Source organism: Pavona decussata, unplaced genomic scaffold, assembly GCF_977016875.1.
Source record: "Pavona decussata unplaced genomic scaffold, jaPavDecu1.1 SCAFFOLD_134, whole genome shotgun sequence".
In the NCBI taxonomy this organism is placed as follows: Eukaryota; Metazoa; Cnidaria; class Anthozoa; order Scleractinia; family Agariciidae; genus Pavona; species Pavona decussata.
Window position 1 is genome coordinate 331117 of NW_028145547.1, and position 12907 is coordinate 344023.

Genomic DNA, 12907 nt, shown 5'->3' on the forward strand with positions numbered 1-12907 from the left:
AATGGACTTGTGTTAAACTGATCGTAGGGAAATTATTAGAAGTTAGTAAATATCTGTTCCAGTTAACTGTTTTTGAGTTGTACTGTTAAAATTTATTTCGTACTGTTGCCCAATTGAAAAATGAGGAGTTTTGTACAATTCGTGCACGTTTTAGGTGTTGTAATGGTATAAGAAAATTATATACATGTATGTTCCAGTTTATAGGTAAATTGTTCTGTTGCACGGAGCTGCCACATTAGATAGTTTAAATATAACGACTGTTGTGCAATCAAGAAAAAAAAAGTAGTGTATAAAATGTAAATCCACTATCCGATTTTGAGTCCATTCCATTCTATATTTATGGTGAGACGATCGGGGATCATTTGCGTCCAATTTGGGGATCATTTTCGGTCCGGGGATCATTTGCAGGCCGGGATTATTTTCGGGCCTGTATATATCACCTTTTGTTAATCAGGTTGCCAACAGAGATTGTCGACAAAGATGTGACAGCTCTTTTGTCGGCAAAGTTAAATGACCGATCTGTTTAAACGTGGACAAAAAGACATAAACCTTATTGCAGTGTCCGTTTAATACAGGTTTCGTTGTTTAACAATAGAAAGGACCATAGAAGGCAAGTTTAAAGTATCCGCGTCCGCTTAATAAAGGTGTCCGTTGAATACAGGTAGTTTTTACAGTCAATGTAGGGAAAAAAGATGAGACTTGTGCTGCTGTCCGCTTAATAGAGGGTGTCCGCTTAATATGGGGTCCGCTTAAAACACGGTTGACTGGCTTATCTGCGCACTGTTAATAGCTGGCAAAAATCCACTATAGAAAAAACGATTTAAGACTGCTTAGCTTAGGTCAATCTCATGCGTTGTTCCTTTGCTATTTTTAACATAAACGTGAAGTTATTTCCCAGAGGTTATTCATTGCCTTGACCCAATTCTACCCGCTTTTTCTTTCTATAAATTTGATACCTCATTTGACTGGGTGAATGATCAGCTCAGTGACTGATTGATCATTGCCTATATTCTCTGGACCTCTGCAAAACTGATCACTCTTCGACAGGGTATATTCTTAACTTTGTCGCTTCGTTTCCTAGTTACTTCCGCCTTGTTAAATTCCTAAGTTCTCCCAGACTTTTACCCGGAAAGAAGGAATGAGAATATTAATTTTCGTCAGTTTAAGACATGGGCCCTTTATATAGAAATTCGATGAGAGATTTCATCAGTGGCATGTTCGATACCCAGAACACACAAGTCGGAGTCCTTGTTTCTGCAGTTTTGCTGCTCCTCAGCTGCAAGAATGGGGGTGTTCCCAGGTGTACAGCTGTTAGTTACGCTCTTAATATTGTGCGCTCTTCCCTATTTAAGCGAAGGTAAGACCAGTAGTATTATTCTCTTGCCACTAAAATTGCGATTCGTTTTAACCTTGAAGGTCCGGTTCTCGAACTGAACTAACTTGAAATGTTAGAACCATACGTTTGACTCCGATCACGCCAGTTTGGATCTGTCACAGGAGAATTTAAAGTCATTACTTGCCTCGAAGCTTTATTTCTTTAGTCTTTTGAATCTTTGTTTTAACCTACATTTTCTCATACAATGTTCCCTCAGGGCAAAATCTCTTCCAGCAAGGAAAGGTCAACTTCTCCGTGTCATATCCCGACTTGGTCCATTGCAAAACCGTGCAATACCCTAAGGTATTTTCCAGCTCGGGCAATATTCGTGTCCTTGCATCCATCAGCCATGAAAATGAACCGCCCAGTGTTCATGATTCAGCAGTAGCGTGGACCGCCGAAGTGACGCAGAATAATTTCCGCGTCTGTTTGTTGGAATCAGGCCTTGGTTCAAATGGATCTGTTGTCGTAAACTGGGTTGCGTTTCGTGGCACGCCTTCTGGAGCACTTGACGGCACCGCCTCCTTCAATGCATTCACCAGCGGAACACAGTGTGAAAGGGTTGATTTTGCACAGGTATGACTCCCATTTGGTAAGTTAGAGAAGAAAAACTTCATTAAACACAAAGGAAGTAGCATATCAATTGGAGAGCTTTTTTCTATCATTTGGCATTAACAATGACCAGCGTGACATCATGCCTAACTACCTGTTCCATCCCTGTTCCATAAGTACTTGTAAGTTATATCGCTTTGCCATTTAATTAAAACGTCTCGACCCGTTAGCCGAAAAAACAGACAGAAAACAATTCCAGCTCACATTTAAGTCATATTTGGCAAATACCCAAGAGCAGTGGTCAGTTCGTGTCTCACGCCAGTTTGGATCTTAAATTCCATTTCGTATGAATCAACTATAAACGGATTCACTGACCTGAGGGCTCACATTCAAGATGACAACTGCCTACTCCAAGGCAGACCTCTAAACACCAAGTAACCAGTAGTATTACTACTCCCCTTTGGAGAGAACGTCAATCCACCGCTGGGTATCCCCGAGCGGAGTAGGCAGATACATAAGTGACGGCGAGTAGCTAATGCCCTGCATAGACTTTGAGATTAGCATGGCTTGTAACTCTTTTGGGTTTGACGTTTCCTGCAGGGAACCTTTTTTTTTTTGTCGTCTCCACAAAATAATAACCTCATATTTTCTTAAATGTTGTATATAATTTTCGTTTGATTTAATGTTTCGTGAATTTTTCCCCTTCTCTTAAGCAATACTTGACCTACTTACACGGAATGCCCGCAGGGCATGACGTGTCTAGGTTTCGGTCGGGTATCTTTTTTTTCTTCATCGTAGTCACAAATGTGCACATTAATTTATGCATTAAACTCTGACCTCCCCTAGTAAGGATATATTGTTCTGATTGTCTTCAACAGAAGCGGCCCAATCAAAATCTATTTTTCAGGCACATATCACGAGAGAGGGGACCCACCCGTCACTTCCTGTGTGACGTCAAATCATCATTTGATTTATTCATTAAAACTAGATTAAATTCTTCCCTCTCCCAGAAGGGATCCATTGTTTTGATTGTCTTGAACAAAAGCAGCCAAATCAAACTCCATTATCCGCGCGTATATTACGAGGGAGGGGACCCACTCATCTCTACTTGTGTGACGTCAAAGCAAATCATCATTTGGAAACTGGGTTGTTTTCGTTCAATGGCGGCCACATGTCTGAATTTACGACTCCGGATCTGCCGTTTTCAGAAAGAAAACAGACGTTTTTCGAGCGGTAAATCGAAATAATAACAGTTCTTAGTACTCGAAAGTTGAAACGGTGGAAATTGGGAGAGTTCACAGCGAAGAAACTACGCTTTTACCAACAGATCGAATAATTCAAAGCCAAGGAAGCCAGACCAGTTCAGCGGGGTCATGACGTTATTGCAGAGTTATTCCCGGTATGATTCCTAGTAACACAACGAGAAAAATCACGCAGTCTCTCTGAATAAAACCATTCAATTATTTCAATTGCAAAGGGAGGATACAGTTGACTATAAAAATAAGCGAAAAAACTGTATCTCTAAATTTATTCTTATTAGAAGGGAGGATAGTTTTTAAATATCTGCGAAACATATCATGGGGAATAAATGGGGCTACATTAAGCATTCCGTGTAATGCCGATTAAGGGCATCTCGTTAATTCTTGGATTAGTTATGAAATATTCAGTTTGCATACCGAAAGTAAGGATAATCATTGTTTTAGGTATTAGTTGACTTGATAAACAGCTTTTTACGTGGGATGCCTGTGCAGCCCACGTTATAAAATGGGGGCCGTTTGTTCTTCTTTGTATCCACAAATGCGCATCTTTCAATTATTAACTCGTTTTAGATGTATCAAATTCAGTTTTCTCCTAGAGGGGCTCTTTACGCGGGATGCCCTGAGGGGGTATACCGTGTCTAAAAACGGGACGATTTCTTTTTCCTCGTAGCCACAAATCTGTATATTAATTTATTCATTAAACTCTCCCCTCTGCTACTCGGGATGTATTGTTCTGATTGTCTTCAACAAAAGCAGGCCAATCAAAATCCAGTCTTGTCGCTTATATTGCGAGGGAGGGGACCCACTCAGCCCTACCTGTGTGACGTCAACGCATCATTTGATATATTTATCAAAAACGGATTAAATTTGTGGCGCGATATTGTTAGCATGTTGTGGTCTCAAGTGTGCCGTTTTCAAACGGAAATTTCACCATTTTGAAGCGGTGAATCGAAAGAATAACTTCTAAGAAGCACTCAACATCTAAAACGGTGGAAATTGGAGCGTTCCTGGCGAAGGAATCGTGCTTTCTTTGACAGACTTAGACCACGATTGCAGACAGAAAAGAGGTCATTGGGAAGCTTACGTTATCGCAATGGAATTCCCGCAATTTCCCTTGAAACCCTGAGTAGCGTAACACAAGGGAACCAACGTAATGCGATCTTCGTGACTCAAACTATTCCATTAGAAAGGATTGTTTTATAAATCTGTGAAACATACAGTTGGAATAAATGAATCAGCCCCAGCATCACGCGTAATGCCAGTATAGCAGGCATCTTGTTTTGTCTCCTATTGTCCTTATTGTCTTTAACAAAAACGATCCAATCAGAATGCAATATCTTAGTGTAGGTCAGGAGGGATCAGAGGGGAGTTAATTACTATTGTGATTATTCAGGTCCTAGCGGTCTCTCGGTGGAACTGAAAAGGCTTGACTTTAGTGGCGTGGCCATATTGTTTTAATGTTTTAGATTCCAATGTGCCGTTTTCAAAAAGAAAATTAACCTTTTTGAAGCGGTAAATCGAAAGAATAACTTCTAAGAAGCACTCGACAGTAAAAACGGTGGAAATCGGAGAGTTCAAGGCGAAGGAATCATGCTTCTGTTTGACAGTTGTAGAACCATCCAGAATATGCGGGGGAAAGGTCATTGGTATTAAGCTAAAACGCAGATCGCATCACCTTGTCGAATTGATGCTTAAACGCAACTGGAAATCCACTTTACAAAAAGATTAAAGGCTTGATTGTCCATTTGTACTAAAAGTTTTCATTTAGAAAAGCTTTTTGCCTGTTTTCTTTCCGTTTTTTTTTTGGTGAAACGAAACCAATTTGTAATCTTACACTTTTATTTACATAACCAGAAACGTGAGTCAGGCAACGTTATTTTAATAGAAATTCCGGTATAACGATAAGACGCGTAACACAAGGGAAACAACATAACGCTATCTTTGTGACTCAAAATATTCCATTAGCTAGGATAGTCTGCAAAGCATACAATTATAAGAATCAAGGGGCATCACACGTAAATGCCAGTATAGGCATCTTGTACTCTAATTAAATTGAGGATTAGTCTGCAATCAGATAAGAGTCTTTTTCATCTAAATCATCTTGTCTTTCCGTGCGGATTTGCTGGTCTTTGTTCGGAGCCGTTAGGGGAAGGAGTTTGCACGTTTCTGTTGGGCCGGGGGCTGGGAAGATAAGGAGAGCAGGAAGACACAATGATTTTGAAAAAAGTCTTTTGAAAGCTACTCAAGTGCTTCTTATTTGTTAGATAATTTCTACTTTATTATCGAAAGGATGTAAAAGAGCGATTTTTTGCACATAACAATGGAGGCTAGAACCTTCCTTGTTAGAATATGAGGGTCGGGAAGTAAAGGATGGGAATCGGGTAGAGTTGTGATTTCTCGGTCCTACACAAAAAGAACTAAATGTTGTTCGTGACAAGATGTTATTTAGTATTGCCTAAAAAAGGTCAAAGGTTTAAATGAAGCTTCCCCTGCTCTCTGTAAACCCCTCACAAATCTTTAATCTCTTGCTTCACAGCGATTTCCTTCTGTCCCCAAAGTACTTGCCACTGTACATCACGCTGGCAGCACCAGACCACAGGACGCCATGAACACGTGGATAGAAGAATTACGAGAAGATCATTTTCGAGTCTGTATCCGAGAAGTGAAAACGTTTGACGGAAAACATCAAAATCTGCAAGTGGTAAGCTTTTCCTTTATGCTAACGTGAGCGTGACGCCTACCTCAATCCACACGTGACTTCTTTATACACAGCCATTGTCACTGAACCATTGCCAAAATATACTTTTCATTGCAATTTAATTGGTATTTTAAAGTTGAGTTAAATTTATAATCCTTCAGAGACGTTCCAATACCCTTGAGTTCTACTTCGTTTTTGGCTTTTATTCACGAAAGAGTCCGATGATAGAAAACATTGGGCATCAAAACTATTGTAGCCTCTGCTACAACAATTGAGTAAGTTTATAACTCTGAGAAGGATTGCTGTTGTTGTAGTTGCTGAAGCTACACTTAAAATAACAATTAGTATCTATTTTTTAAGTTTTTTTATGGAGCGGAAGGGGGAGCACAAAATCAAAGGAGATGTCAAGATTAGCGACTATTCGGATGGTGGCCTGACGATGATTGATTTAACATCTTTCTACAAAGCACTTAAGTCTATCTGGATCAAAAAAAAATACCTTCAGATACAGAAAACCAGGGTAAATGGAAATTCTTCTTTGACTTTGAGTTACAACAGTTTGGTGAGCCTATTGTTTTCAGAGGTAACCTTAAGATGACTTGTCTAAATCAGTTTAAAGGTGTCTGAGGCTTTTACGAAATTCCGCAAGATTGAGCAGAATTATTGTTTTTTTATTCAACACATTGATAAAAAAAGTGCAGGTTTATAGATAAAAGCTGGAGGCGATCTTTATTTGTTAAAAAAGAGGCTTTTAACATTTGACCGCGCAAGGACGCACATGAATGAAAGTGGCAGCTTTGTTGGTTGGATAGAATACGCGGAGTGCGGGGTGCTGAGTGCGGAGTGCGGAGTGCGGAGTGCGGAGTGCGAGGAGTATGGAAAATAGGGGTGGATGGAAATGCATTAACTTTGACAGGTTTATTCATTTCAAAACATTTTAACGCATTTATTCAACATAAAAAATGCCTAGAAATGTTTTAGTCGTGATAACTTTACTCCCTCCATCTTTTTGTCTACCAGAGAGATAACATTCTCGAGGCACTTTGCGAGCTTGGTTTTCTCAGGTGGTTTTCTCCATTTCTTCGAGACGTGTCAAGAGCGCTTTCTGTTTAATTGTTGCGAGATGATGATCAGTCTAAGAAAATACTGTTTGTAATTTCTGAGCCTTTACTAGAATACGGGACAATACAAAAGTCTAGCTAAAAAACACATTTTGCTGAACTGCGATCCAGTTCATAAGCAAAAAGGTAATTAAGCAGTAAAAGTTTTTGCGCTAACCATTACAAATCTTGACAGAAAACTTGGTTGCCTTCGTTGTGTTTTATGAAACAGCGTTATTAATAATTTGGTGTACTTGCGAGGTCGTCACTTTTTTAAAGCGCTCTGTCATATATTTTTCTTTCCGACACACGAAATTACGTATATCGCAGGATATCTGTTAGGTGCGAACGACGCATATTGAGTTCACCATGACCATATTTGGGCAGTGTCGCAATGAAGAAATATAAAGTCTGATATCTGCACTAAAATCCCTTAAGGCAAACAACAGAAACTGTTTACTTATAAGGAATGCCAATTTCGAAAGCTTTCTCTCAAAACTTTCAAAATCTCATAAAGCAAAGAGATAGTGTAGGAAAAGCTTTTTTTTTCTTTTGAGCGACAATTTCCTTTCCGAAGTCAGCAAAAATGATCTGCAGACTGTGAACTAGAAAGTCACGAAAGGCTCGACTGGCAATCAATATACGGACTTTCACTCCGATGCATCAAAATAACGAAACTGATTACTTTTAAATTCAACCTGTTACACAGAAGACTGGCAACTAATGGTTTCTTGAAGGAAATAGGCATCAAAGGAGATATTATGTGCACCTTTTGCAATATTGAGGTGAAAAGTCTAGTCTTTTTTTTCTGGTTTTGCGAGGCAACGCCCTGCTTCTGGCGGTGTTTCCAGCAATGGCTTATCACTGAAAAAGGCATGACAGATTTAGTGGCTATCAACCTTAATCCAGCCATTATATTGGGCTTAAAGCCTCATTCTTTCAAAAATAAACAAGTGAACCTTTTTATTCTTAATCGCAAGATATTTTATTTGATTTAGTAAAAGGAAGGATAAGGACCCTGATATAATTTTGTTTTTTACTTTCCTAACCTCCTTCTTGTGATGGGAGGTATCAAATTGTCTCGTGTAATTTGCCTCTCATGAAGTTAAAAAAGATACTCTCAGCCATGCCTCTTTATTGTTTGTCCTCTAATTTAATTAAATTTTCCGCTTAATAAATGTCCTGTATCGTATTTATTTGATGTGATTGTTGTAACTGTAGTGTGACATTAATAGTGTCACAACAATTAATTTAAAAATTATCGGGAACATTGTCAGTATTGTAAGTAATGAAGGTATTGTAAGTATTGTTGTGTCAGTATTGATAGTATTGTAAGCGTTACAAGTATCGTAAGTAGTGCAAGCATTGCTAGTATTATGTTAGTATTGCGGAGTTCAAAATATAGTGTCGAAGTCGATGCTCTACTGAGGAAAGAACTCTTCCCCCAGCCCCTTTCTTAGTTCTTTTTTTAACACTTAAACTACAAGGTCAAAAGGAAAGAATTTGACAAATTTGACAATAAGAAATTATTAGTACCATGTTAATCATTTTTTTTTACTTTCTCCTTCAGGATTGGTTGGCCTTTTCACAGAGAATTGCTCAGTTGACTTTCCAAGGAAAACTCCAGTTTGAAAATGGTGGGGTTCCCCTGGAACAGGACAACTTCGCTTTCTGTAAGGTAATGGTATTTTCTGTTTAGTTTCTGTTTGCTATTACAAACTTTAAACAATGATAAAAAAGCAGATCATCAAGGTAAGGAATTGATTCCTTCCCAACTAGGTCGTTAATATTTAGAGATATCAAAAGAATGCTCTGAGGACACTATGGGACACCATATCGTTCATCTGAAATTAAAATAGATGAAAAATATCTGGGACTAAAAGTGTCAAAATACCGCGAATGTTCTAAAAACCTTAAAGTATAACCTGTAAATGTAAAGCAAATTTCAGGGTTTCCTTTAACTTACGTCATTAACTTCGCTGTCACACTTACATCTCACAGAACACTTGAACCTTTTGCCTTTGCATTTTCTTTGTGACAGGTGATTAATTTTACGGAGAAGTTTTATGCACCTCCTGTTGTCATGGTAGCAGTCAATCACCTATACGATAGCAAGAACGTGCACTCTGTTAAGCCGGAAAACAACGTCCTTAACACTTGGATCGAGGTGAGTTACCATTTTTACTAACAAGTAGATATGAATAGGAAAAGCTCATTCGGTATCAACCAACTTCGCATAAGCACACAACTTCAAAACTAGATGTTAAACCCGGCTGCTATTTCACTCGAGACGTACCAAGTTTCATGAAATAGAATTGTCTTCAACCTTGAAATCTTGCAGAAAATTATTACTAAGAGCATTGATCGCCATTTTACCTATTTGAATTCATTTCTGCTCTTATCACAGGAAACAACAATTTCTTATGTTCGCGTGTGCATAAAAGACTTGCAAGGAATGGAGAGCCAACATGATCCGGTCACAGTTGATTACGCAGTTATTGGAGGTAAACAAGTTGTTATACGGCCTAAATGGGTACACCTTTGAAAAAATGCACATGCTTGTATTACTTGATGTATTAAACAACAGGGACACTCAACGATTCTTTTAAGTGAAGTAGGTCTTCAAAAGGCCTTTGTTGATGGAAATTCTGATTTTTCTATGCTATGAAAGTTTTTCGAACAGACTAATATGTCGTTTAGCGTGTAATAAAAGGTCAACTAAGATTTTTGGAAAGCCGAAAGCAGCTTGCAAACTCCGGGGATGAGTTTCTGTTCCCTGAAAGTTTGAGCTACTTAAAAGGTCAGCTCTGAGGCGAATGAATGGAAGTGTATTTAGCTACACAAATAATCAGTTTGAAAGGTCAGAAAACGCAATCTTTGAAGTGTTTTATTTACATTTTTCTCGTCGGGTGCCCTTGAAACATTTAAGGCGGGAAAAATTTGCAAGTTTTGTTTTGACGTACATGCAGAACACGAACCAGCTACAGTTGAAAAGCGTAGACAATTACTTACTGTGATGAAATGTGACATTTTAATGGTCCAATTATCCATGTTTGCTCACATGAGGCCCAGTGATGTAATCTAAACCCTCGTAAAATGACAATTGTTTTATGATGCGGGCTATTATCGGTTCTATCACTTTTTTTTCCTTATTCCTTTATCTCTTAATTTATGTTATACAGATGTTGATCCGTGCATCAATGTTTCCTGTAAGTACTTTGCCGTTTGTAAGGCATTTGGTCCCAGGGACGCGCGGTGCATATGCGTGGATAATTGTCCGTCGTATGAAGAGCCTGTGTGTTCCTCTAATGGTACCACATATGACAACGTGTGTGTGTTCCAGCGAGAAATGTGCCATCTGAGAGCAAACTTTACTGTCTATCATCCGGGTGACTGTACAGGTAACATCGCTGAATTCACTCTCTTTTCATAGAGGTATTGTAACCCTTTAGTTACCAGGGTAGGGAATTTATTTCCCTTAAAAATGGAAATGCTTACAAAGACACTTGTCGTGCTCATCCTTTTCGACAGAATCTTACAAACCCATTATATTGAGATGGTGAATAAAATGTACTTTGGTATATACCATATGGACATTACTGGATCTGTTAAAATTGCGACGTGACGAACAGTAAAAATATTCGGAAAACAGTAAAACCTCTTCGTGTAAACTACTGAACTACAGAAAGCTCTAAGATTAGGTGGCTATATATGGCTACTGGTTGTGCAAAGGGATAATCAATTGCAAGCAATTAAAAGTGGATAGTAACAGTTACACGGAACTAAAGAAAAAAAAATCGACGACAATACAAACTACAGCTTCTAACGAATGTCATATGGGAATCGATATAAGAAGCGTGAACTTCGAAACAGTGTATTTAAGGACGGTGTCTACTAATAGCAAAATATTTTTGCGCGGTTTATGACTATGCGGGAAAAGCTGATCTTTCCAAGGACTATTGGAATCAAAAAAGAAAATTGGGGCTAGCCACGCATTTAAAAAAAAAATAATTAAGCCACAATTATTCTAAAAAGCCGTAAAATACGTAAAAATGTAAGCCGTAAAAATGGCATTATTTTTTCCAAATTGAAGCTTTTTTATCTCTGAAATGGTTACCACCCAATTTTCATTTTGGATATAAAGAACACTTGCTGAGTTCTGCTTTCTCTGCATTGTTTTAAACCCCGTAAAAGTACCCCTGCACCACCCATAGGAAACCCGACTATCTCCAGATGCGCAGAATGTATGCGTAGTAACAAAAGTAGGCAACGTCCCTAAACGACAGCTATATCACAACAAAATGAAGATATGAAGTAATATGAAGATTTTTACAGAATTTGCTGTATTTGCTTGAATCATTATAAACTGTTTCACAGCAATGAATCTGACAGCAATCTGTAGGGGCATAAGCCTGGTGAAGCTCAAGCAAAGTAGGGTAACTTGACCCTCAATACCTATGACAACAGTATTGTAGTCCTTTTATGAGAAAGAATTGAGTTAATGTTGTTAAATTATTTCCAGGATTCCCATCGCAAAAGGGACGGCATCGCCTCCACCACAATCCAGTTTGGGCTGAAGCGGTTTGTGAGCAAGTTCCACTGGCTCCTTACGTCTTTTATCCTGACAAACCGGTTCACATACAGGTTTCTGTCAATCACGTGAACTTCTCAGATCCCGGATATGTCCACGAAGCAGTGGTTGCCTGGGTTGAAGAAATCATGGAGAACAATTTTACAGTTTGTGTTACACAGGCCGGGAGAAACGAGAAGAGAAATGGAGAAACGTTTGCTACAGTTGACTGGCTTGCCTACCAGGGGGCCCCTCACGGGGGAGTGTCTGGTGAAATGGACATGCCGACTTGGTGGACTGGAACAAGTTGTCGTACCGTTTCACTTCCCTCGGTAGGAGGCAAACTTCTATTGGTTTATTTTTGAAGCTGAGTTTCAAATTTTGATCTGTTCCGGTGGTTGCAACACAAACCTCAACACTAGCTTACTCCGCAGAGTACTGAAAAAAAGACTGACATAATGGGAAAAAGTACGGTGAATTAAATCATAACTTTAGCCAAAAATCACAGATTTTCAAGATTTGAGTTCGGTTTAGGTAAAATAAATTTTCTTTTACCCCCTTGATGTACATTAAAACATTCATATTGCCGTTGAAAGTCAGGCCACTTTTTGTTGTCCTTGATTTCAGAGCAAGTTTAAGTCGACGCCCACAGTTCTAGTGTCAGCGGAGCATGAAAGGAGTGGTGTGAAGCACGATGCATCTTCTGTGTGGTTAGAAGATATCACGAAAAATTCTTTTAAGATCTGTGTCAGAGAATTACAGAACTTTGATGGTGCTCACCAAAGTATTCATGTTGTGAGTAGTTTAAGTTGTTACTGTCTTTATAATTTCTTCAAGTTCAAACTTAGCGACAAAACTCAGCCGAAGCCCGTTATATGAAAAACTGCACCCGATTAATACCTCTTTGTTGGATGGTACGACAAAAAACTGGGAAAAAGGAGGGCAGTTGTTATTTGAGTTTTACTGAAGCACGTTTTTAATGTTTTATCTTAAATCCGTATTTTCCATTTTTAACACAAATAGAAATATCGTGCTGTTTGACTTATATAGTCTTGCACTGGGTATTGTTAGGACAGAGGATCACTCTTGCTCTTGGAAAATAGTTCTCAAAAAAGTGCCATTAACGTAATAACAAACGATGGCTTCTTTGCAGGATTGGATAGCGTTTGAAGAGCTTCATCGACCTCTGTTTAGAGAGCATGGGGCTATATACTTCTCTAATTCGAACAAGCCATCCCGAGATTTCAACTATGCTTTTTGTGAGGTACGTAGGTCATTATGGGGAGCAGGGATGGCGCAGTGGTTAGAGCACTCGCCTCCCACCAATGTGGCCCGGGTTCGATTCCCAGTCTC

The 12907-nt window shown here is 38.9% G+C and overlaps 1 protein-coding gene across 1 annotated transcript in view; it reads left to right on the plus strand.

The window, feature by feature from the left end:
• The first annotated feature begins 639 nt into the window (after window positions 1–639).
• LOC146467570 (uncharacterized) overlaps window positions 640–12907 on the plus strand; it is a 31513-nt gene continuing 19245 nt past the window's right edge. Inside the window, exons 1-10 of the mRNA XM_085125485.1 lie at window positions 640–1357; window positions 1593–1951; window positions 5723–5887; window positions 8555–8662; window positions 9026–9151; window positions 9392–9488; window positions 10167–10385; window positions 11507–11886; window positions 12182–12349; window positions 12708–12818. Of these exons, the coding sequence (XP_084981611.1) occupies window positions 1285–1357; window positions 1593–1951; window positions 5723–5887; window positions 8555–8662; window positions 9026–9151; window positions 9392–9488; window positions 10167–10385; window positions 11507–11886; window positions 12182–12349; window positions 12708–12818 (1806 nt within the window). The 5' untranslated portion in view covers window positions 640–1284. The remainder of the gene's footprint in view (window positions 1358–1592; window positions 1952–5722; window positions 5888–8554; window positions 8663–9025; window positions 9152–9391; window positions 9489–10166; window positions 10386–11506; window positions 11887–12181; window positions 12350–12707; window positions 12819–12907) is intronic.